This window comes from Morchella sextelata (genome assembly GCF_020137385.1).
Source record: "Morchella sextelata strain SCLS chromosome Unknown scls_11, whole genome shotgun sequence".
Taxonomy (NCBI): domain Eukaryota; kingdom Fungi; phylum Ascomycota; class Pezizomycetes; order Pezizales; family Morchellaceae; genus Morchella; species Morchella sextelata.
In genome coordinates this window covers 366,212-391,804 of record NW_025408626.1, presented here as the reverse complement: position 1 = coordinate 391,804, position 25,593 = coordinate 366,212, and the positions used below count along the sequence as shown (strand labels likewise).

Here is a 25,593-nt window from a genome sequence, read left to right as displayed (position 1 = left end):
CAGATATAGCTACGGCTTCCATCGGGAAGTTCACACGACCGAGGATAAACCCACCAACACGAGCTTCTCGGAGGGATGGACAGCTGTTAACGAGGCCCGAGAAACATTGGAAGGGAGATCTTCACGTATGTCCGTCCGGATTACAATATTCGTTGCTCCATGTCTTCTGACCTGTGGATATGCTTCCTAAGAGGGAACAATTTCAACTATTGAGTTTTGACGTTCCTTAACTCTCCCAGCCTCTTCTAGAGGGCTAAGAGTATTGAACGTCCTCCAACTAACCCAAACGACGTCCCCGGGCGCCACCGGGATGCAGCTAGAGCCAAGACTTGGGCTTTAACATTCCAGATTTTTTTTCATAAGCCCAAATAAATCGAAATACTATGACAGTACTGCATCTATATTGCAGTCATATCCCTGGTTATACCGATCACGGGTTTTCGGTATATTCTCCATGTATTGCTCCTTACCCGGTTTCTAGATGGGGGTTGGGAGTGAGAGGAAGAAAGTTCCAGCTTCCATGTACATTTTGCCTTGCCGAGAAGATGCATATACACGATCCCTGTCCCCACACAACATAACCCGAAAGCCGCCGCCGGGCGAAGATTTATGCGCGGGGACAGAGATGCGATGAGCACAAGCGATGAGGAGAGATGGGTAAATGCCTAAGATGGAACATGGGAGAGGGGAGGGGGAGGTTTACCGGCGATGTGTTACCGTGGGCACAAAAAATCTGGGGTTTCCGGTTGAATTCGAAAGGACCTTTTCCAGCCTTTTCAATTTTGCCTCCTACACCACCATTTGCGGTACGAGGCGAGACGAGAGTGCACTGGCCTTGTAGTGCTCTTTGTTTAGCTCAACGGTTCGTATCGTGGCCGTTGTAACTTGTCAAGCGAATTGCGCGAAACATCTGTGTGGAGCTGAACGAGCCAAAACTAAGAAACTAGAAACAAGACCCTGCGGAAACTTCGGTACTAACTCGGTACTACAGTAGCCCTCGACACTAGCCAGAAAAATAGGGCAAAAGGGAAAGCATCAACGGTAAGTCCGACCACCTCGGGGGTTCGGGAAATAAATCTCACGATCATTGTCGTCAGCCAGCGCGCGGGAAACGCAGGGTCCTTCTGTTTGCAGGCGGCTGAAACAGGATATGATATGCCGCCTAGACTACCCTGAAGTGACTATTCCTACATCTAGAGTGGTAGTGACCCAGTCTACACAACCCCCAGCATCCCTCGTGATGGTATTTCAGATCCAAAACAGTTACAGCACGGCGAATTAAAAAAGTCAACCATCTATTCATGGGATATACCGCAGCACAAGGCGAGAAAAAAATCTTTAGAAGAAACGGCTAAACCTACCTACTATGCCATAGGGCCCTGATGTTTTTCTAGTTTCCATTGCACCGCACTGAGGCCGAGATTTCCCCTACCAGAGTAGAGCATGTACGTGTGGCGGGGTACTTCATGTACAATTCGTACGTTACATACACATCATGTCTGCGCATGCGATAGATGAGGTTCAGTAAGGGGAAGCGAGGAGCAGATCGGAAATGCGGAGGGAAAGGCGTCAGCCACGACTCAAAAAGCAAAGGAAAATATAATTCGAAAGGGTAAGGGAAAAATAAAAAAGATGGGGAAAATCTCAAGAGTTGCATCTGATGCCATACCTCAGAGCACGGTCCTAGAGTTGAAAGGAAAAAAGGAAGCAAGGAAAGAAGATAATTAGCTAATGGGTATGGCAGAATAATTCAAACCAAACCATAGAAGCACGGGAAAAAACAACGAAGGGAACCTATGTGCAGCCTGGTATGTACAAGATACTAGACGGGATGGGTGACTTGCAAATTGACGAGTGAGAGACTTCAAAAGCAAAAATTACCTACTCGAGATTCAAACATCCCCATGAAGAGACCCGTAGAGAAAAGCAAAGATTAACCTCCGGACTTTCTTTAGCCCTACCAGAGGCTATTCGGAATTTTTTTTAACATCTCCTGACCATTTTCCAAAGAGGTGCCTTTGAAGCGCCGCATCTCTACTTTATTGTTGCAGTTGCAGTTGCAGTGCAGAGTGCAGTCGCATCTCATTTCCTGGGCTTTGATTTCCTCATCCCCCCCACACACACGCCCCCGCTTAGGGTGGATTTCCGAGGGGTGTGTCTACTATCGTGTGTTTTCTTCTCTTTGCTCTTTATGGTGGTTGTTTTACTCCCCGCCACCTGGAGTCCAGGACCTCCCGCGTGACCTCAGCAGAAAATGTTGGACCTTTGGATTGGATGGACTTTGATCCGAGTATTAGCTCACGATACCGGGAGTCCGGGAACGAAGGAAAATTTCATTTTGACAGTAGCGGTTGACAAGGGCCGTAGTTGTTAGTAGGTACATGTAGTTACTGAGGTGTTAGTGGTGAGCGCAATCCCGCCCCTTGCAATTGCAGTTGCGTTCAATTGGGGGAACATCACCTGCGTAGGACAGCTGCCTACCAGAGTAGAAAGAAAAAAAATAATAGGTACATGATACATTTCCGGCGAGTCATCTAGCCATCCCAGGGGTGGTAATTGTATTTTTCAACAATTTATGAATTATGATCACTCAGTTGCCGTTGCAGCAGCATCGTCAGTCCGTACGACAAGTCAGCTTGGGGAAATATTCACATCCCGAAGGCGGCGGATAGGTAGCAAGTCGTGCATGGGGATGGCCATGTGGAGAGTAACCGAGAACTGATGTCAAGGCAAAGCGAGATGAGAAATGCGATTGTAAAATGTACGAAGCAAGCCATATTTTTCGAATTGTCCTCTCAAGAGCCGTGTCCCAAACAAAAGCAAGCGTTGAAATGACGATCAAGGGTCCATTCAAGGGACAACAACGAAGCGGACAATCATTATCAACGTGAGAAAAGAAAAAAGAGGATGGGAAAGTGGAAACATTTGTTTTCTCAACTGTCACGAGGCTTAATTGTACCTACGATGGTTGTCAACTTATGACGTCCTCGTACGTCCGCTTTGTGGGGATGAGGGGGAAGAGGTGAGGAAGAGGCGGGTGGAATCAATCACAAACCCTGGTAATAGTGATTGGTCCGTTTTCGAGGGTTCGTTTCTCTCATGCAGGGACTCTCCTTCCAGAAAAAAACAGCTACTGTTAGCTAGCTAGTAGTAGCGGCAGTTTATGGGGGCGAAAGGGCAACGCCGGCCCATGCCCGCAACCCCTCCGACTACGCTAACTCGTTAATCAGCATTGAACATTACCAGGTGGGGCAGCACCCCGCAATTCTTTCAAGATCATTTCCTGGACATGAGAGATGAAAGAGATGACGGTGGGCTGGTTCGATATCGACGACGGTATACGCCCCTTCCCTTTCCTTCTTCAGACAGAGTTAACTCAAAACGCGTGTGGTAATGTGCAATCTATTGGTGAGGAGGGTCTGGAATAACGCCCCGGCGTAGGGATAGCCAAAACCGTTAATCTTGTGGCTCAAGAAGAGACTACCCCCTCCAGACCCTGGCTTAGGAGATTATGGACGGCATCTCGGATTCTTCTCCGTGTCTACACGTTGTTTAAAATTTGGAATCGAGACCAGGGAAAGACGAGCTGCATGTACTGCACTACATATCCACGACAGATAGAAGATAGAACGCTCGATAGCTCGATAGCCCCGTAGATGGCACATTGGGTGAAGTGGCCAAAGAGACTGGGGAGATAGAGAGGAGAGACAACAAGCTCAAGATAGACAAACAGATAACAAACAAACGAATAGAAACACAGAAGGGCAGCATCAGAAGAACAACATAGATACAGATCTGGCCGAGATCGGTCCTTCAACCTAAACCTCCTTACATCCCCCCTCCCTACCTTCAATTTACTATCATTCATTCCATCCTAATTACACGCCTATCTGTGGATGTATAAGATGTAAGTGGAACAAATGAAGCAACAGCGGGTGGGTACGTCCGCGGCGGCAGCAAGAGCAGTATGTACAGCAGCCCCTTGAGTTAGAGCCAGCCCTGTTAGTTAGCTGTTCGGAGGCCGCAAGGAGTCCGCAACCGGTCCCTTTTTCGGGCTTGAGCAGTTGAACGGACCCTCACTCGCTGCTGCGCTGTCAGTTTGGGGTGAGATGCGGTGCTGATAACTGCTATTGTTGGCTGGCGTATTTGTCTCTCACATCTGTTGTCTCTTTCGGCCGTGCGGTCTCATGTGTCCGCTGTGGTTCCGAATTCACCCCCCCTTCCATGTTTTCCTAGCTTAAGCTCCATAGAAGGATTGCATCGTTTCGTTCCTATTAAGATTCGAGAATTTTTACGACGTGTCTCTTTTTTTTTTTTGGAGGGTAAAGGAGCACGAAAAGGAAAACAGGGCTATTCCCCATTGTCAATCAATCGGGATCGAAAAAATCGCGAAATCGACCAAACGAGAGATATACCCAGCGACAACAGGCAATAGGAAAGAACACAGAAGAGACACAGAGAGAGTGAAGAGAATCAATCGTAGGGCCTCGAAAATTAAAGAGAGCGAAAGGGTAAAAGAAAGAAAGAAAGAAAGAACTACCTTTACAGCATCGTATCATCATGTAGTGGTAGTACCAAGGGTCCAGGTAGCGTGAGCCAGGCATCTCCAGCTGACCTATCCATTTCGCTCTGCCACAATAAAGAAGTGCGAGTTAAGTGCCGTTCGGTTTTAGATTGTGAGCGAAGCTTGATCGTTATTAATTCCGCTCAAATTTATCTTTCTTTTGACCTGAGACTTGACCTGACCTAACTAAAGTAGAGTGTCTACTCAATCAATACTTGACTACCTCTGTACGGAACACTCACTATACCATACCTGCTGTCTGCCTACATGCCATCCATACCCACTTACTTACCTCCCCTACCCACACCCCGCCGCTCAACCGACTAGTTAGTGCAGTGCCCTGGATTCCTGAAAGCTCGAGGACATACATATTTCAAGCATCATCTGCATAAGAGAACTACTCTATATAACACAGCAAACGCCTCATTTGAATTTGGACTTCCGGTTCACGCATACGCATATATTCTACATACAACCACTACCTACCTGCCTACAGCCTACTAAATTTGCTGTTACTACCACCTACTACTCTACATACAGACTGTCTGTCTATACATACTTACCTGCTGCACCACATCAAACCTTACCCACCTTACCTGACTTGACCTTACACACATTATTATACATTAATACGCAAGCCCCAGAACAGAGAAAGTTCTCTCTATCTGCCAGTCTATTATATATTATCCCAGCAGTATCTGTCTGTTTAAGTCTTTTCGATCATTGCAACATAAAACATAGACAGCTCTTCGTTGAAAAGCAATCAAAAAATCCAACGATCAAGAAAACGATAGCACCTCATTCATACCTCATTTACACCTGTCACCGCAGAAGCGCGCATCCGTCTCCGGGGCAATAGTCAACCGTCATATTAAATAGTAACTAAAGCAGGCAGCTCGTTGTGTCGTTTTTGTTGCTAGTGGTGTTGTCGTAGCCTGTACGCCCCTAATTATCAGTCCAGCCAACTTCGGCCACTCTATCCTTCGGGTAACCCAGTCTTCACCGTGGCGGCCACCGACACTCTCCTTTCGCAGCATGCCTGCCATGCGGAAGCCCTTCTTTCAAAACTACGCACCTCGACCTACGGAGGAAGGAAATTCTCTCCAACAAGCTTCAACACTGCCATCGCAATGAGTTCTCCATTTGCTTCCCCACCACCACCCTACACGCCTGAACACCCTCATGTCATCCTCGACCATGAGAAGATCCCCCAGGTAGGGGCACCGCCTCCACCACACCCTGCAATCGACCCAGAAGGTGCTGCTGCTGCTTCAACAACAAGCGCAGCTAGGGGATCATCACCAAAACCGCTAGGAATGCGTGCAGACGATAGAGATATCTTTCACTTGCCAGCGACAACTGCCCTGACACTACTCTCAAGGAGCATTGAGATGCTCGTCTCCATGACTGGAGATGTGCCCCCTACTCCACCCCCAAGCGACCCTGCTACACCTGAGATGGAGGAGGAGCTTCACCCTACAGCCGTCTCAACAGGATTCAGCTTTGGCAAGACCATGGCCCAGGATTTGGATGGTGTTCACGTCAAACACAAGCACGAGTTCAGGGATGAAGATAGTGATGATGACTTCTTGAGCAATGGAGGGGAGATCAAGATCATCGGTGCTGGAGCGAAGGGTATTCACCAGAATGCTTCAATTACACGAAAGTTCTGGAGCAAAGCTGCACCTGAGATCCCAATTGAGGACTACCTCTTCCGGTTTGTACCTCCATCCTTGGATGATTTTATCACCTGATTGAACTTTTCGGATCAAAGAAAATTTGCATTCTATCATCTGATTGCTTCAATGCTATTGGTTTACTTGAAAGCTAACGTGATATTCCAGGATACATCGGTTCTGCCCATTATCAACAGCCGTATATCTCGCCGCCTCAGTGTACCTCCACCGCCTTGCAGTAACAGAACGCGTCATTCCCTTAACCCGCCTTAATGTTCATCGATTACTTCTTGCCGCCTTACGAGTAGCGAGCAAGGGATTGGAGGATCTTAGCTACCCACACAAAAGATTCGCAAAGGTCGGAGGGTTGAGCGAGTACGAGCTGAGTAGGCTCGAAGTCAGTAAGTGTCACCTGCTACCCCCAAACCGGCCGCCTTGGTAGGCAATGTCTCGGATTTTAGTTACTAATTCATTTCCCACAAATAGGCTTTTGTTTTTTGATGAACTTCGATTTGAAGGTCGACAAGGCTGCAATGGAGAAACAGGTGGCGAGCTTGAGGGAGACGGTAAACCGACAAGTCACTATGGGTACTTCAGCATTGGTGTTACCGCCTAGCCCCAAAGAAAAGGAGGTGACAGCGAAACCGGCCATGCTGGATGTATAGCCCGCCACCATTTTCTCTCTCCTATCTTCATTGCATTGTAGTTGTACGCTGGGCCTATTTCTTTCATATTTTCTTTCTTTTGTCTGGGGTTGGGATTACGGGGCAAAGTCATGGTCTGGAGCTATTTTTTTTCTTCCTTTTATTTACTTTTTTTCTGAGGCATGCGATCTTGTTTTTTTCCATTTCGATAAATATACCCGGCGAACTTCATACGTGGTTTGCGCTGATTCGCATTTTTGGGAGGGGAAAAGAAAATGTATTTCCGTTGCTTCATCTTTTTTAACTATGATACCTTTCTACTGTTTTGGGGATCTCGGTTGATGAGATGTGGTGGCGGGCCGATGGTCATTATCTGAATTCTTTGTCTCAAATCTTTTTTTCCTGCGACTTCTGGTTTTTCCTTCTTCTCTTCCAAATGGGCGATGGGTTTACTTTCTTTCAATTGGGCTTGTCAACTCCTTTTTTCTTTTTTTTCTTCTCGACAACACGTGCTGGCAACAACTCGAGCTTGTGTTGAACCGCTTATTAATGTTTTTGTTACGGGGACGACATAATTTGCTTAATTCGGAGGGGAAGTTGAGAGAAAAGGGAAGGATCAAAAGGGAAAAAAAGGAACTACTTCCTCATCTCTTTTTGCTTACTTTCTCTCTTTCCTTTCTTTTGTTCGCTTAATTCTTTCTCTCACTCTCTTTAGAGGATAAAATGTCTAGTGGGGAAAATGGGAAAAAATGGAAAATGGGAATTTAAGGGAAACAAGACCACTTTTTTCAGTTTCGAGAATCCTTGCAGTTGCAATTGCATTTAGAAACTCAACTCCGGCCTAATTGTTTCATGCTGCTCATGTTTTCACGACCATGTTTGATGATGATTATATTTCTGATAACCCGCAATACCCCAAGAGGCGCGCGCTCGGCCCGTTATTTTAATTTCCTCAAATACCTCCGGCTGGATCCCGTCGATCATGACGATGTTATGATAGCCTTTCTGGAAAGGCGCGGGAACGCCAATGACGATAGGGAGGTGGGGTGGTTGTCGGGGAGGGGGAGGGGGAGGCAGAGGGGAGAAGAGAGTAAGAAAAAGAAATTCGAGATCAGAAGTAAAAAAGCACCAACTTTACTTTTCCTCGTGAAAGTGAATGGAGGGGTGGACTTCATCCGGTGTAACGGGTGTGAATTGCGACTCTCAGGCTTTTTGACTCAAAAATCAATGTCATTTGCGCGGTGCCTGTCGGTTGATGAATCTTAGGGGTGACTGACTAGGCCTAAAGGTAGATGATCATATCATACTGTTCCTAGGCACTGTAGGGCAGCGGGGGGGCCGGCCGGGTGCGGGGTTGAGGATTCGAGTTCGGAGACGAGAAGTATTGTGACGAGGTTATTTGACAATGATGATGACGCTGAAAGCCCCCCAGGGAGTGAATACTAAATAGAGTGATCAGAATGTTCCTTTTTTTGAACAGGCGCTGTTCTATATCCAGAATGTCGTTAATTGCGATACCTGCCCTGTATCACCACAACATCGACTACCTTATTTCTCTCACGCCGGCCAGCCAGGGGTATGGTGTTTTTTTGTTTTGGCTATGGAATATTTACCTCAGCGTGTGTAGTAGAGAAGAGGTTACATAGACTGTAGATCGAAATCTCCATATCCGAGTTGTTACTTGCTCGCCAAAAGCATCCACATGAATCCTGTTTTCTCGAAGAGGGATCCTCGCTCGCTCCCCGATTAGGATAGTTGGAGGTTGAGTTAGTAACTGATCTGCCCCCCTCCAGGGCTTTCTCCTTCTTCGTTTGGGTACTTTGGATGGGATGAAAACTACTCCCAAAAAGCAATAATTCAACATTTCAACGAACCCGTTACAACGGCGCTAGACCAAAGGGAAATATATACCGCACCTCTAGAGTACCTAGGAGTACTTATTCCTAGGTTTACTTTTACGACTCTGAGCTTTTCCCCAGCGCCGCAGCGCCGATACGGTTCGGATTCCCAGTGGTGGGATTCGCAACCCAGCGGCATATTTCGGACAGGACTGGCCCTGGCCCATGGTGATGAAATCTCAGAGGGGAGTAATTGGTTGCCCGGGTTGTCCGAGCGGTTTCCCAGCCCCAAGACAGTCCAGTCAGTCTTTGATAATGCTGGGTTAGCCCAGCCCAGCCCAGCCCAGCCCAGCCCAGTATGCAGTATGTACCGGCCGGAGCTGCGATGAGATGAGCTCAGGGTTAAGAGAGGGGATATCAGATGTTTTTGCATTTAGTTTATTTTGTCCCTTTTCTTATTCCCCCATTGGGTCTTTTTATTTTTTTTATTATTTTTTCCCTGTGATTTTGCCTGTGAGGGTGTGGTGGGAGGACGTACATGTGGCTGTTGGGAGTACATTAAGGTGGTGGTGGGTGGTGTGGCAGGAGAGGGGAAGCTAGAGAGGGGCTACTCGCTGGCTGGCATGGAAGAGGGGATAGTAAGGTAAGGAAAGGAAGGGCATTCAACTCACTCCGGAGGGGTGAATCTTTTTTTTGCCAAAGTACGATGACGGACACAGAGTATATTTCTGGCTAGATCTGCAGATTACTGTGCGATCGTTGGTGATGTACAGGGGGCCTGAGGAATTGGATTTGGCTTTTCTCAATTGAGTGGTGGGGCTAGGAGTGAAGCTTTGAGGTTTTTCTTCTGAGCTTCGTGGTGTATTCTTGCAATCTACGGTGAGGTGAGACATGTAGAGTAGCTGTACCTAGCTTGTGATACTGTATGTACTGCCCCTCTGTTAACAATTGACATGTGTGTGTACAGACGAACAGCAGACAAGCATGTAGGATGAAGGTATGTGGTGCATGGAACGTAGGTAGGATGTAGGTATTCGTTTTCTAATAACCATCGCCAAATGACGAGCTATTGGCCTAGCATTCACTTTCCACACCTGCTCTCGAATTCCTTCCCCGGATTGAAAACGGCAAAATTTAAAAGGCGCTGGCGGGTAAATTGATATCGGCGGGGCTAGGTAGAGTCGAGTATGGCATTTGGCTGTTGCAATTGGGCACGGTGGAGAGCGAGAGATGAGTGGTGCGGCAAAAGACAAGCTACCCAGATCCAGAGAGCACTGAGGTAGACGTGCTGTGAACGAAGGGGCAGCAGATCCAGAATAGAGTGCTTTAAAATGCTGGTAGGGTTACTTATCTACATTATGTACGGTGTATGTAGGTGTGCGTACCCACAATATACTCATGTACTGATTGCCCGAGGATCTGCCATAGGGCACAGGCATCTCTCTTTATTCGTTTGGCTGACAGGAGAGCGATTCCCCCTTTTTGATAAACGTGTGGCTATCATGAGGTTGTATTGGGTTGATTGGGATGCTGTGGTTACTCATGTTCTGACAGGACAGACGTTGAGAGATAATGGCGACTCTCACATGTGATTGGCACGTGGATCGCTCCAATTACTGGTACTGTCGTTCACGGGGTATTGGCGGATACTGGGTATTGGTAAAAGTTGGCTTGGCTGTCTCTTTTTTGCCCTGTCCGCCATCACCCAGTATCCGCCAATACCCCGTGAACGACAGTAGCCAAGTTCACTCGCCTGTCTCTCTTGTGGAGCCTCAGGCACGCACGGACCAGGTGGGAGGGGGAGGGGTAACCTGAGGAGGGGGAGGGGAAATTTGGAAGGGGAGTAGGATTCGAGGAATGAGGGAATGGATGAATGGGTGGGACGACGCGAGGTAAGGAGGGAGACGCGAAGTTGTCTGTCTAGCTAGAGTGGGCATTTTACATAAGGCATGTACATGTAGGTACAACGACGACTCCCACTATATTCTAGACGTGGAGATAAAGTTTTGACATCGTTTACCAACCTACCTGCCAGGCCAGGTGGCAGGGCATTTTTCCGGACCGGCAATGAGCCAGGTTCTTGGACCAAACTCTTTTTATCTACTCCCCCCTCCTCCCTACTTTGGATTAATCCTCCTATCCTGTGTCTTTAAATTCAGCCCCCTACACCCATTCCCCTATCTAAGCCCGTGTGGTTCCGGACCGGATCAACTGTCCGGAGTTCTCGGGTTGCAGCTCTGGCTAGAAAACGGAAGCTTACTGGCTGGAAACCGTCTTTTGAGAGTTGTTTTTTCTCTCACTCACATGGGAAATCTATCGATCGCTCGATGATTGATCGATCGATATGTCCCCTGTAACGGTATCGTATGGGCGCTAAACCCGTGTTTCCTGGACCTGACTCTGGGACCACAATACTAATCGTGTCCTCCCTACCCGTCTGGTCAGGAACCGGCAGTTGTTTCTCGAAGGGGTGCGCGAGAAGCATTTTGAAATGGCATGTGGAAATGTTTGTTGTTGATATCGCTCAAAACGGTGAGAGGCTCAACAAGTAGCGTGCCAAGCAGAATTAAGCTTTGTGACAAGCACGTGCGCTAGGCTGTCTTTCTACTAATCAGAAGAACCCTAACCCATGTACCATGGAATACGTACTTAATTTAGGGACTGACGTCAATTATATCCAAGATTCTGTCGGAGGAATACGGCCGGCGACCGCTACCCGTATTTGTAGCGATTTCGTCACTTAACTAAATGTAGATGTTCAAGTACAAAGACCGCGGGAGCGTGAACAAGACAGGTTCTCATATCTTCATATGCATTCAATGGCTTCGCAGCTATCTAGGATATGGTCTGATATCGTCACCTCTCACAGCCCTTTGTTACTAGAGCTCACAGGAGCTCTGATAGTACAAATATTCTACTTCTGGGTTCCGAGTCTCTTGTACCTATCTCTTGAGCGGATACTCCCAGCCTTTTCAGCTGCGCACAAGATACAGCCCACGCAGCCCCCACCAACGGCCACTGAGACAAAACACTGCATAGCAGTAGTACTCAAGAACCAAGTAATTGGCATACTCGCGCACGCGGCACTCATCACGCTATTCCCTCCATTACCAATACCCAGGCAGCTCCCCACTTTCAAAAAGTTCGCATCCGATGTCCTCTTATCCGTCATAGTCTGCGAGGTCATCTTCTTCTACGCCCACCGTCTTCTCCACACACGCAAGTTCTACGCCTGTATCCATCGCAAGCACCATGCTTTCACAGCGCCAATAGCGCTCGCAGCGCAATATGCGCATCCGGCGGAGTTTGTGGTATCGAATTTGCTGCCGCTGCATCTGCCTCGGATGTTAGTGCTCAAGGATTGTCATATCTTGAGCTTCTGGGCATTCTGTGCGATGGTGGCGCTCGAGAGCTGTTCGGTACACTCGGGCTATGCCATTTGGAGTATGGAGGGACTGTCTAGGAGGCATGATTGGCATCATGAGAAGGTGGTGGTTAACTTTGGTACGTTTAAGTTTCTGGATTGGATCCATGGGACGGATGGAGGGGTGGGTGGGGATAGGGCTAGGAGAAGAGGGAATAGAAGGAAGCTTGTGGAATAGATAGAGGCTTTGAACATTGCATTAGATGAGGTGGTTACATGCGTTATAGGCAATGAGCTAGTGTACTCGTATTTTCCTGACGTTTGTGGACGCGACTGATATTGTATGCTATATAAAAATACGCTAAGCTCATGATTTTGGGTGTATGTAATAATGGCCCAGTTCAAAAATGTCAGGAAGATACTAGTATATACGATAGGGTATTTGGTGGTGGCTTGCGTGGGCTTGTGATGAGCTGTATGTAGGCATCTGTAGAGGCTTTTTTCTCTCCGTGTAGTTATATCTGATTAGTAGTTAGTACATGTATATTAATGGCTATGTTTTCTGTGATGGCTTGTGTCCAAGCTTTTTCCCAACGCTGCAAGCAGCGAAACTAATGCAGTAGCTGAAGAAGTCTCACTGCACATGCTTCCTAGACATTTCGGGATATTACTACATGTTTTATCCTGACCCGGCTATCTGTCCTGTCACGACAGAAGCACATCTTATGGTTTCGGCAAAGAAGCACTAAGATAAAGATAAAGAGGCTGTTATCCTGGATGGCGGACCAGAACGTTATCTCTCTTGGACATCCTCATCTCCTTGCCTCATGCTGCTGCGCACATTTCCGAGTGATACGGTATGCAGCTAGTCAACCAAACCGCATCCACACGCAGAAACAGGAAAGTTACAGTCTTACAGAGGACCGAGGTATGGTGTCGGAGAAATGATTGGAGTCTCTGGATGCGTGTGTTGAGTTCAAGGTTCATCTCGGGCATCTTTCCTTTTGCCAGTCTTTTTTTATCTTTCTCTGCTTTCTCTGGTCTGGTTGCGTCCCTTATCTGGAACCTTCTCTCGGAGATCAACAGGAGAAACTCGAAAGGGCCCATGCCACGCACCCACGGGTGGCTGTCACAGCTAGCCCCTTTCTTGGCAGCCAGCAACCACCAAACCAGCTTTGCACTCCGAATTAACTCCCACGAACGTTCTCTTAGTCGAAGTACATACATTTTCGACGACGGACAATAGTTTAGTAGAGTAGTACGAACTTTATCTTGACTTCAATCCCTTTTTTGTTTTGTCGACAATAGTTATTAGCAATGCGCACCTCCCTTTCCCTCACCTCGCTCGCGTTCTCTCTCCTGGCTTCGCTAGTTTCCGCGGACGTCAAGTTCACGAGCCCGACTCGGAGCACCAAATGGAAGCCTGGCGTCACGGTGACTGTTGAGTGGGAGGACTCGGGTGATGGCCCCAGTTTATCGGATTTTAGCACTTACACCATGTGGCTGTGCGTTGGAAGCAACAAGGACCCCGTATGTTTCCCCATTCCATTCCTCCGCTCCTCAATGCTTATGTATACACATTGTATGCGAGAGAGAGAAAAAAGTTGTTAACGATAGAACGCGATAGTTCTGCGACCACACGATCGGTGTCGTCGGCTCCATTTTCGCCGAAGCTACATCCACAAAACTAACCATTGACCCAACATACGGTGAGGATGGCGACAACATCTACTTCATCAAGATGCAATCCGTCGCTAAGGCTGGCGGCATGACAACCAACTACACCCCGCGATTCTCGATGTCCGACATGACAGGCACCTTCACCGCAGCCCAGGTCGCTGCCCAAAAGGTCGGCGATGATGACCCCCCTGCGTCGACAGACACCGTTGCAGATGCCGCTGCCGCGGCCAAGGGAACGGCGGCGGCGAACAGCTTGATGAATGTGCCGTATGCGATGCAGACGGGGCCCACGAGATATGCGCCGATGCAGACGCAGCCAGGGAAGAGCATCACGGCTACGGGCCCGAGGATGCAGTACCCGACGAGTGCATATACGGTGTATAAGAAGGCGGGCCCTGCGCCAAATGTGCAGACTACCATTACGCAGCCGTGGGATTACACGATTACGAGTTTGGTCAATTCGGTATGTGATCTTCTTGTTTGGCGGTGAGGAGTGGGGGTTGGGGGATCATATACTAATGGGATTTTTGTGTTGGGCTTTAGGCTTCACCGGCGCCACAGCCTGATGATATGCAGAAGTTTCTCAACAGGTGGAAGGATTAGGCGTATCTATGCTCGTTTTTGTGTAGCTTTTTACGAATTTGTTTTATTGATTAGAACTGTTTTGCGTATACAGCTGGTGCAAGGCTTGCACAGCATTGAGGAGAAGAAGGAGGAGGAGGAGATGGGGGATTGGTTGGTTGTTGTTGATTCTTGCTTTCCTTCCCTCAACGTTGATACCGATTTGTTTTCTTTTGTGCGCGGGGCCGGAGGGAAAAAGCGTACTGCTAGCTTTGTTTATCATCTTTCCCCGCGTATATAGCTTGTTTTTTCATATGTTGGCGTAATAATGGTTGTTTGTTCCTTTCATGCCCTACGCCAGCTCGAATTGAGTATTTCCCCCCACCGAATTCGGATTACCCCACAGTAGACTAGCGCCGCATCTGTCAGAAAAAGCAAAGAAAGTGTCGTTTATGAGAATGTTTGGAGATGGGTGCAAAAGTCGAAGCTTCCATAACGAGTGCCCTGCGTATTGAAACCCGGGCCGGTATGCTCTGTTTATGCAGGGTTGGAAGCATTCCAAACATCTCCACACCCTAGATAAATTACATGTAGTGAGCCATGCTAGAGCAGATAGCGGACCGGGTAGCTCAAGCAGGGTCCTCACCACCACCACCACCACCACCACCACCACGAAATAATTATCACATCACCGTACTGATTTTCATGTAGCTTCGTACCAGGTAGGTAGGTAGATTAGGCAGGCAGATAGTCAAGCAGGCAGGCAGATAATCGTAACTTAGGTGACCCATCTGGTTTGACTCGGGCGTGATACTTCTGGCAGGTCACCCATCCCCATATGAGGCTCGCTGGTCTAATATATACGCGGGTATCCACGGGCCTTCTCCTGCGCACCCCCACCTCCCCCAACCCCGCCATCCTCACGTGCCTGAGAGCTCTCTCTTTGCTCTCTTCCTCTGCTGCTGCTGCCGCTTCCCCGCATCAGCATCATCATCAGCATCATCATCATCATCGTCTTCACCGATTATTCTCATCGACCCCGCCCAACCGCAAGGTCAAACTAAACGCAGCACTAGCATACAAGTTGTTCCACTACCGCCGAAAGAAGGCCATCTATAAGATGTTGGCAATAAAGATCGACCCCCAGACAGACGTCGTGCTGCAGGGAAAGTACCCAGCAAAGGCGCATGCAAAGCGGGTTGCGGAGTTCATGGGCCTCAAAGAGGGCCTGCTGTATCTGGAGAGTGCGAAGGAGATGCTGCTGGAGGATTGTGATAGTGAGGGTGAGTTGTCACGATGGGGTGCGGCGAGATAGATTGGTGTAGGTAGTTAATTAAATGGGAACAGCTCCCTTCCGCCAGCGTAGATACTTTTACTATCTCTCCGGATGCGACCTCCCGGATTCATACTTGACCTACAATGTCTCCAGCCAGACCCTAACCCTCTACATCCCTCCCATCTCCCCGTCATCCGTCCTCTGGTCCGGCCTCCCCGTCTCGATCTCTGAAGCAAAGTCCCTCTACGACGTCGATGAGGTCCGGCACACCACCCCGGACCTGCACAAGGACCTTCTGGCCAGCTCCCACCCCATCTTCGGCATCGAGTGCCAGCTCTCCCCCAAGCTCCCAGAGCAGATCAGGACCAGCATCGACACCAACGGTAGCCTCAAAACCGCAATCGAGGAATGCCGCGCAATCAAGGATGCCTACGAGGTGGCGCTGATCCGCCGCGCAAACGAGATCACGGCGACTGCACACCATCGCGCGATGAACCTGGTAAAGAGCTCTGTGAATGAGCGCGAGCTCGAGGCTGTCTTTACGGAGCGCTGTATTGCGGGCGGCGCGCCGAAACAGGCGTACCATGGTATCTTTGCGTCGGGGCGCTCAGCGGCTACGCTACACTATGTGAAGAATAATGTTACGCTAGCGGGGAAGCTAAACCTGCTTCTGGATGCGGGCGCGGAGTATAACAACTATGCCTCTGACGTGACGCGGACGTTCCCCATCAATGGGGAGTTCACGAAGGAGTCGCAACAGATCTACGATCTTGTGCTGAAGATGCAGAAGGAGACGATCGAGGCGACGAAGGCGGGAACGAGGTGGGATGATGTCCATATCCTTGCACACAGGATTGCGATCGAGGGCTTGCTGGCGCTGGGGATCCTGAAGGATGGGAGTGTCGACGAGATTCTGGAGAGTAGGACGAGTTGTGCGTTTTTGCCGCATGGGTTGGGGCATATGTTGGGGATGGATACGCATGATACGGGCGGGCATCCGAACTATGATGATGAGGATAAGATGTTTTGTTATCTGAGGAAGAGAGGCCCGTTGAGGGTTGGGGAGGTCATTACGGTTGAGCCGGGGGTGAGTAGTAGTTTGGTGATATCTGAAGCGTAGAGTTGTGAGTGCTAACGTGGGTACGGTAGATCTACTTCTGTGAATTCATTATCAACCCCTTCCTTGAAGATCCCAAGCACTCTAAGTACATCGATAAGGATGTCCTAGACAAGTACTGGGACGTCGGTGGTGTTCGTATCGAAGGTAAGTCTTTACTCCCACCCTACCCTTAAGTATTGCCTACTAATCCATAACACTAGACAACATCCTCATCACGGAAACTGGCAATGAGAACTTGACCACCACGGTCAAGGAGGTGGAAGACATGTACAAACTGATTAACGACCTCTAGATTATCAGCGGTCGGGCAGAATTTTGCGTACGTTGTTTCTTGTAGCTAGTTGATTTGCTGCAATAAATAAGAGAAGCTACTTCAATTTTGGGATTGCTGTGTCGGCGGTTTTGTAATCATGGGTTATCACTCGCTCTTGTTCTGAAGCTTTAGACTACATGTAGATTTGACTAGTATATAGGTAATGACCGGACGATGGTCGTTTTTCGATGTCATTTCTTTACCGTCCGGCCGTCTCAGGCGGGGAAAAGAAAGCTGTCCGTAGGTAATGGACACGAGACTCATTTCGTCCCTCTACTAACAGCGAACCACAAGCAAAACTTAATTCCGTACAGCTGCCGCCCATGAATTCCCAGACCTCCTCCTTTTCGGGTAGCTTCGTCTCTTGGGAGACGAAATCCCCGGTCTACCCCCAAAAAGAAAAACCGGCGGCGGTCTGAGCTGCTTTGATACGGCACCGCCCCTGGGAGCGCGGGCCCGCCGGCCGACCGGTGAGAGGGTGGGCGAAGATTCGCAGTGGTAGGAAGCGGTCCAGAACCATACTAGATACATCTGATCTTTTACTCTCTAGACAAAAATATCAAAAGGTCAGTTGTAACGGGGGCCGTTGATTGTTCGTTTTTGCCCGCTTGTCCTGCAAGAATGTGGATTATGGTTCATATAATATCACTCGGATACGAACAATAACTAATCCCGTTTAGGCTTGGCTTTTCAAGTAGTAATGAAACCGTGTCTGAACACATCATATCCATACTTTGTCCTAAAGTAACTATTTAGGGAGCCAGATGGACTGCGAACTTCCTCGTCAACTGCGTCACTTCATCGTCTCTCGTTCTATCACAACAATCCAACATCCTGCTGTAGCGAGTGATAAATGATGATGCAAGAGCTAGAGGGCGATAGAGAGTCTATCCTTTGAGCCTGTGGAATGATACAAAAGGGAACAGGTTATATCAGAAGTCTGTAAGTTATTCTTTGTAAAGTGTTTCCATGCCACTCAACTGATACTAGCTGTAGCATTACTCTTGGGATGCGTTGGGGTGTTTTTTTTGGGGTAGCCAACTCTCAGAACTACAAAGATAAGAATTACGATATATTATATATAGATGAGCATGTTTCAGGGCCCAATAGCCAGACTTGAGTGTTCGTGACCTCCCTCCCAAAAAGTAAACTACGCGTATTAATAGAACTAACAAAAACCAAAACCCAGCAGAGAACAGAGGAAAAAAGAAAAAAAGTACAGACCGTCCGACCTACGCAGGGGGAAGACACACCGGATGTGCCAACAACTCACTTGGAATATTCACACTCGCACCCTCGCTCACACTCGCACCCTCGTTCACACTCGCACCCTCGATCACACTCGCACCCTCGATCACACTCGCATCCTCGTTCACACTCGCACCCTCGTTCGCACCCGCACCCTCGTTCGCACCCGCACCCTCGTTCGCACCCGCACCCTCGTTCGCACCCGCACCCTCGTTCGCACCCGCACCCTCGATCCCACTCGCACCCTCGCCCTTACCGGCGCTCAAGGCCCTCTCCACCATCTCCGCACTCCACACCCACAGCTCCTCCGCCCATTCCTTATCTGCCGCCAACAAACTAGTCTTCTCCTTCACCGCCACGGGCACAAAATAATTCCCCCTCCCAACCTCTTCCACATCCCCCACGGCCAAATACATCGCCGTCGCCGCCCCCTGCTCCGGCGTCTGCCCCACCAGCTTCAACAACAGTGTCACCATGCTACCGCCAAACTCCCCTATAAGATACTTCCACCCCGCGCTCGCCTCCGTCGGCACACTTCCCGGGAAAAACGAGTTCGGCACCACCCCCTCCGGCAGATGCTGCGCTAGCGCCCGCGTGAACAATATATTCGCGAGCTTACTGCGCCCATAGCGGTACCAGCTGTCCCACGCAGGGCCCTGCGACGTAGGCGGCGTCGGCGACACGAGCTCATCGAAGCTGAACTTACTGGCGACGACCATATGGAGTGAGGATGACGTCACAATCACACGCGAAGGTGCGGATGCAACCAGAAGCGGCGTGAGCAACTGCGTGAGGTGGAAATGGCCCATGTGGTTTGTGGCGAACGTGATATCGACGCCATACGAGAGGCGGTAGTCCGGATCGAACGACCTCCCCGCATTGAGGAAGAGGAAGTCGAGGCGGGTGAGGGTTGAGAGGATGTCCTTTCCAGTGCGGTCGATTGCGGCGAGGTCGGCGGTGTCGCAGGGGATGAAGCGGACGCGGTCGATGCGCTCCGGGGTGGCGGACAGCGCGGGCCGCCAGACTTTTGTCAGGCTGTTTTGGAACTTTGTCTCGTTGCGGGCGAGGACGAGGACTTGCGCAATGTCGTTGAGGAGAAGGTGTTTGACGATGTCGGCACCGATACCGTCGCTGCCGCCGGTAATGATGGCGGTTTTGCCGCTGAGAGAGGGGCAGGAGTGAATGTTGAAGTTTGTGGACGGGAGGATCCCCCATTGACGTAGGAATTGGTTGAACATTTTGGTTAATTGGGATATGTATGTAGGCTTGAATACGCTACTGACGACGATGGGAGCGTTTGTAGGATAATGAGTGCTTAAATACAAGTACAAGATTAGATAATGTTCCCCAGGCCGCGGAAATCCTCATTGAGCGGAGCAGATAAGTATGTATCTATACTTGATTTGAACTCGCGAGGGAATGTTTAGGTTTCTAATTGGACGCCTCCAGTCACACACATTTAAAACAGGTTTTTGATAATGTCTCGCCTCACATATCTTCAAGCTAGTGATCATCTATGGCCGCCGTTGATTTGGCGAGAAGGTTGTGGACCGCGGGAATCGACTTCAGCTGCCCAGACTTTCAACATGCGTTCTGGGCATCTTGATTAGACGCTGGATTAGACATTCTATCTGTATAACAATCTCGTGTGAAGGAAGCTACGCTGGATGGTCTTAAGACTTGAATTAAGTGTATTCAAAACTGCAATTCCCATCATAGCCTCTAGCCAACTACCCTCAAAGTTATTTACAGAACACTCAGCGCGTCTATTTAAAGTTTTTGCAGGCCATGAGTTAACGATACGATACTATCGGTTCTGCACGTGGTGTAATAAAGAATTGTTCGATCGACAATAGACCAGTTGCGGAACCATATAACACAGTTCGAGCAAGGCTGGGAACTGTACTGCGCGTGATACAGCTAAATTATATTATACAAATATCGCCTATATCTAGAATTTGAAGGATGGAGTGTGGGCAGGGCATGTTATATAAATAACCCTTCGTCTGGCACCATTATTCCTGAGTCAGGATTTTCTCTGGCGTCTCTCTGGCTTCTACGTAAAATGATCAGAGGTAAGTTCGGGTAACTGCTAGGCCTAAGAGATTTTCTCACTGACCGTATGATTCTCGAAAGATAGCTAGCCTATCCGGGCAATTAAAGTTATCTTGTCAGGCAATCTTTCATAAGCAGGCTATTCATGTATTTTAGGATTTAAAGAATCGCGCTGCGTGTGCGTGAAAATTAATTGAGCCTAGTATTATGAGACCAGCTGTAAAGGTACTTGTATGCACTTGCGACCTTTCATGAAATACTTATTCACAACTTAAGTTGCTATGTGGTTCAAATATATAGAACTAGGCTACAGGGATGCTACCGACTAAAGGTCTAAACCCAATTCTTAGTGGGCGAAGGCGAGCATGGGGCCTCTAGTGAACAAATAGGAATCGCTAGAGACGCCTTGGCTACCTAAGGACCCCTGCTCGTATGTCTCCTTATCTTGAGGCACTGCTAGTTGCGTGCATAATGCACCAACCGTCAAACACTGGAAACGAAAATGGCGACTACTACTCCACGCACCTGAAGATTCGGAGAAAGGCCCAGACAGGGCTAAAGCTTAGCTGGCTAGCGTTGTACATACATTCTTTTGTTCCAGGACACCCCGCGGTTTTTTCTAATTTTCAACCCTCCTCAGCTTATTTACGTAAGGGAGCTGGTACAATAAATAAAGTTATTATATCCAGTTCTCCCCCAATTGACAACCTTTACACGAGCACAGCCATTGGCGCCTAGGTAATCCCTCAATGGATTGCGTATACCTATATTTGCCCACCCTATAATAATAATTACTCAACCGTTGAATGTGACTATTGAACCAATGTTCTGAGCCGGTCTTAGAATGGCCACGCGTGCGCATGGTCTCAAATGGATGAGCAGTTTTAAAGGTGCCTGTAGCACAAAAAAAAAAAAATAGGTATCGAAAGTAGAGTCGTGGAGGTCACAAAAGATGAGACATATGTTGGGATAAATGTATCTATCTGCAGATAGATCAGTCGGGCTGTGTTTGCTCTAGTTTTCTCGGGTTCGTCTGCATTTGCATTTATAGTTCGGATCTCACATTGTCATTGGGAAATCTTTCCAGAGTAGGTCCTGATCTGCGAAGAATCTTTCCTAGTTGATCTCGCCAAAGACTTCAATACGGTCGTCCACGGGGTGGTCATGAAGACGGACACTGGTGTTGGCGGAGAGGGGTTTTAACGAATAATAAGCATTAAAAATGGATCTGACCTAAAGCTTAGCTATTTCTCACCATGCTTAGAATCCCTGTCCGTCAACCCCCAGTGCCCACCCCTTCACCTGTGAACGACTGTGAGCAACCTTCAAATTCCAAGCACGAATTATCACTCGCGCTAGGATTCCACGCCCAGAAAAAACATGGCAAAAACTTGGCAGCTGTCAGATTAACCTTGATACCCGTTTTTCACAATCCATGGAGATCTCCCCCTTAATCATGTCCCAGGGTTTCTTAGCAATGAACCTTCCTCGTATCGATATGCATTGTCACGCAGTATGCAAGCGTGACATGACCCGATGACCTCATAAAGTGCCAAGTCACTGTGCTCCAGGCGCGACAACAACAAGACTTCTCGACTGATCCAAGGAACAAGCATCGAAAAGTCACTCCAATCCCAATACTGCCATCATTCCGGGTGAGAAAAGAAAAGTGAGACAACCAGTAAATCCTTCCTACGTAGGGTGCGGTTTTCAAGCTTTTTACAGCCCCGTCGTATCTCAAACATGCGCAGAAGATTCGCGGCAGCATGGGTGGGTGTGCTGCATGGAGAAAGGAGTGTAAAACAAGCACTGCCATGACGAAAGCTAGGACCCATATCCAGTTATGGTGGTAATCCCGGCACTGGGACACGTCTATCTTTGCTTCGGTACCTTCCATGGTAGCTGGTGGGCCAATCTCTTATAAACTGACGTCTATCTGGACTTTCTTCTCCTCAACTTTCTGTGAAGTCCTTCTTCTTCAGTTAGTCGGAATACTAATTCCTTCTTCCCATATTTTGCCCCAATAACCATATAAAAAAATGTCGAACTACTCCCATCACCAGTCTCAAAACCGCCCCGGTAATTTCTATTCAGACCCTATGCCGCCGCAGACGGACGAGTACGGAGACCTCCCTGGTTCCTCTTCCCGGCGGGCCCCAAGGTCTAAAGAGCAAGTCGCTGCCATCCCTGACCCAGAGCTCGAGCGCACGAAGCGCCGTGGATTCCACCCGATTCAGGCCTTGTCTATTGCTGCGAAAAGTGGTTGTTTCCTCGGGGCGTGCACGAACGTTTTATGGCCCTTTGTCCCTATTGGGTTGGCTCTTCATTTCGTGAGGCCAGAGTGGCATTTGTGGGTATTTATAACGAATTATGTTGCCATGATTCCCACGGCAAATCTATTGGCATTTTCTAGTGCGGGGTTGGCACGAAAGATTCCCAGGGTAAGACATTCTTGGCTTTGGCGTGGTTGCAATTGGTTATGAGTTGGACTAATTGTATTAATTAATTGGTGATAGGTCTTGGGAGTAGTAATACAAGTGACGGTTGCATCAGTAGTTGAGATAATACTGTGCATCCTATTGTTATTCAAGGGCCAATACAAGGTGATCCAGGCTGCACTTCTTGGGTCTATGCTAGCAAATCTGTTGCTGTGTACGGGACTCTGTTTTGTCGTTGGTGGGATCAGGACAAAGGCACAAGAGTTTGGAGATGTGCTTGCAGAGACTGGAGGAGGGTTATTACTGCTATCTGTTGCGGCATTGACGCTGCCAGCAGCGTTCTATGAAGGCCTTAGTGGACTAAATAGGACAACAGCTGCAGACCTGACGGATAGGATCTTGAGTGTTTCGAGATACATGTCAATTTTGTTATTTGCTGCTTACGCTCTGTATGATATAGCCATCTCTTCCTGCTCTTGAATTGTTAGCATGATACTAATTTGATTCTCAGATACCTTTTCTTCCAACTCCACACACACCATCATCTATTCGACCACGACCTCTACCATGCAGACCAGGCCAACAAGGACCGACGTGACAATGTAAACCGTGCTAAACTCACTATCACCGAGTCTTTGCTCTTCGTTCTCTTTTCTCTGACTCTCGTCTGCCTCCACTCTATCTTCATGGTTGAGCAAATCCATTGGATCGTAAGCAACCGTCACGTAAGCGATGCGTTCATGGGTCTCATCCTCGTACCCCTCGTCGAAAAGGCTGCAGAGCATCTCAGCGCTGTTGACGAGGCCTGGGATAATGCGATGGATTTCGCACTATCCCATATCCTAGGCAGCACTATACAGACAGCACTGCTTGTGGCGCCAATTGTCGTCGTTGTTGGGTGGATTGCGGGTAGGCCGATGGATCTGAATTTTGAGGTGTTTATGGTTGTAATATTGGTGTTTTCGGTGTTGGTGGTGGGTAACTTTATCAAAGATGGGAAGAGTAATTATCTGGAGGGGGCGTTGTGTTGTATTTTTTACCTCATGATTTCGTAAGTTACCCTTCCCAGAAGGCCTTGGACGGTGAGGTGGGAAATATGGATGTCCTGACAGGATTTTTTTTAGGGTGACTACTTGGTACTATCCGAACCCACTAGAACTCGAAAGTGGTGGCGAGTAGTGGTGCTTTGGGGAGGGGTTGAAAAAAGTAGGGATTAGTCCGCTAACGATAGCCATGTTTGCATAGCGATGATTTTTCTTTGGTTCTTTTGATTATGTAGCCAGCAGGAGTTTTACCAGTTTTCCTTTTTTTATTTCTGATTTTTCCCAAGTTTGATTGGGATTGAAGGCAGGCTCCTTCTAGGATTACCTAACTATACTATCGATTTTTATTTGAGGGCTTCGGTTTGTTAATCGACTGTGAAAGTTCGTTTTCGAAAGAGAGGTGACCGGTAATATTGATCTTAAATTGAAAGAATCTTCGGCCCTAAAAGCAGTTTCTGAAACTGCATCATAAAATCTCACTCGGATTATCATAATAAGTTATTGGTACCTGGAATCATTGATTGATTGATAATTCATTAGTTATTGGTATCATGATCTATGGCTTCCTTGTTGTTATGATGTGCGTATGGCTGTATGGCTTCCGAGCCTATGAAGATATTATACGGTCGCCACTATAGTGTTGTAGTAACTGGTGGAAACTACTGGACACTCCGGTACTCCAAGGTTGGGTGCCCCTGTTTACACGATAACTGCATGCAGTTATCCACGTGACGAAGTCTTGTACACTTCTACAGGAAGCTTCAGACTCGAATACCCCAGGGTTCGGGGGAAGGAGGAGAGTATGCCGACACCGCCTGTGTTACCCAAGTCAGCTTGCGGAAATCAATGTTGCACCTAAGTTTCAACACCTACTATTGAACGCCTGTCACTCACTGTCCTGGGGTACGTACGGCAATTTCCACTTGAATAGCCTTCCGTACGTGCAAAGACTGGGGTGGGCTGACCTAAGCTCCGAGGAATCTCAAGCCCGGTATATATAGTCCATCAAAATTATCCCTAGACTTAGTCCAGAACATCAACCCCGGCTCATAATGCACCAGTCTGACTATGACCCACGATTAACATACGAGTGGTAATGACTTGACCAATGGGAACTAGCCCATCACATTTCCAAAAATAATTTCTTTCTGGTGCTAGGATAGCTGATGCGGTTCACCTAATTAACCAGGAGTTCGGTAAAGCTGTAACATAGCTTGGTCCGATGTTCACTGCGGGTCCACTATCGAGGGCCCTGCCCCTCAAAGCCCATAGTTGACCTAGCCTGAAAAAAGACAGATCTAGGCCACCCGTCGCGGCTCTAAACTCAACTCAATTCTTACTCAAGTGCTGAGAGGATGAGTGAAACTTAAGCTTGTCCAAACACGATGGCTTGAATGAACACTAGCTCAGCTGTTTTTTTACCAACTGGTAGAATTCTAGAATATCCTAGATAGGGAAGAATGTACCTCCCTCCTTTCATAACATCACAATCCGCCGCTTCCCTTTTGTCCTATCTCGAACTTATGCCCCTTTGAAGTGTTTCCAGCTTCTTTGTGGAAGGATTTCCTAGCCAAATATTGACACTCGTACAAGTTAGGCCAGGGAAGCTCGATTAGGTTAGATGTATGTAGATTATCGACTTTTCCCGCGGTGATTTTGGATTTGGAACTGGGATCAGCTACCAGGTTGTGAGGCGGCCTTGTAAATACATAAACTGAATGAGCAATGGTTATTCGTTAGGGTTTGAAAGTAAAGTCTTGGTGGTGACTTCCA

The 25,593-nt window shown here is 48.2% G+C and overlaps 6 protein-coding genes across 6 annotated transcripts; 5 read left to right on the top strand and 1 right to left on the bottom strand.

Annotated features, from left to right (window-relative positions):
* Positions 1-3,305: 3,305 nt before the first annotated feature.
* On the top strand, positions 3,306-6,905 carry H6S33_001531 (uncharacterized protein; the record flags this gene model as incomplete). Its single annotated transcript, XM_044833320.1, has 4 exons — positions 3,306-3,336; positions 5,561-6,281; positions 6,409-6,641; positions 6,727-6,905. The coding sequence occupies 4 exons, from the start codon at positions 3,306-3,308 to the stop codon at positions 6,903-6,905; spliced, it is 1,164 nt and encodes a 387-aa protein (XP_044693592.1).
* A 3,766-nt stretch (positions 6,906-10,671) lies between these two features.
* H6S33_001530 (uncharacterized protein) lies at positions 10,672-12,324 on the top strand (the record flags this gene model as incomplete). The annotated part of the gene is made up of 6 exons (XM_044833318.1): positions 10,672-10,679; positions 10,758-10,798; positions 11,168-11,254; positions 11,405-11,440; positions 11,486-11,516; positions 11,592-12,324. 6 exons carry the CDS (start codon positions 10,672-10,674, stop codon positions 12,322-12,324), a joined length of 936 nt encoding a protein of 311 aa, XP_044693591.1.
* A 1,079-nt stretch (positions 12,325-13,403) lies between these two features.
* Positions 13,404-14,369, top strand: H6S33_001529 (uncharacterized protein; the record flags this gene model as incomplete). Its single annotated transcript, XM_044833317.1, has 3 exons — positions 13,404-13,616; positions 13,714-14,229; positions 14,310-14,369. The coding sequence occupies 3 exons, from the start codon at positions 13,404-13,406 to the stop codon at positions 14,367-14,369; spliced, it is 789 nt and encodes a 262-aa protein (XP_044693590.1).
* A 796-nt stretch (positions 14,370-15,165) lies between these two features.
* H6S33_001528 (uncharacterized protein) lies at positions 15,166-17,015 on the top strand (the record flags this gene model as incomplete). The annotated part of the gene is made up of 4 exons (XM_044833316.1): positions 15,166-15,610; positions 15,675-16,690; positions 16,753-16,867; positions 16,924-17,015. 4 exons carry the CDS (start codon positions 15,166-15,168, stop codon positions 17,013-17,015), a joined length of 1,668 nt encoding a protein of 555 aa, XP_044693589.1.
* Positions 17,016-18,268: 1,253 nt separating this feature from the next.
* On the bottom strand, positions 18,269-19,522 carry H6S33_001527 (uncharacterized protein; the record flags this gene model as incomplete). The annotated part of the gene is made up of 1 exon (XM_044833315.1): positions 18,269-19,522. One exon carries the CDS (start codon positions 19,520-19,522, stop codon positions 18,269-18,271), a length of 1,254 nt encoding a protein of 417 aa, XP_044693588.1.
* A 2,856-nt stretch (positions 19,523-22,378) lies between these two features.
* On the top strand, positions 22,379-23,956 carry H6S33_001526 (uncharacterized protein; the record flags this gene model as incomplete). The annotated part of the gene is made up of 4 exons (XM_044833314.1): positions 22,379-22,780; positions 22,856-23,226; positions 23,289-23,828; positions 23,902-23,956. 4 exons carry the CDS (start codon positions 22,379-22,381, stop codon positions 23,954-23,956), a joined length of 1,368 nt encoding a protein of 455 aa, XP_044693587.1.
* Positions 23,957-25,593: the final 1,637 nt, after the last annotated feature.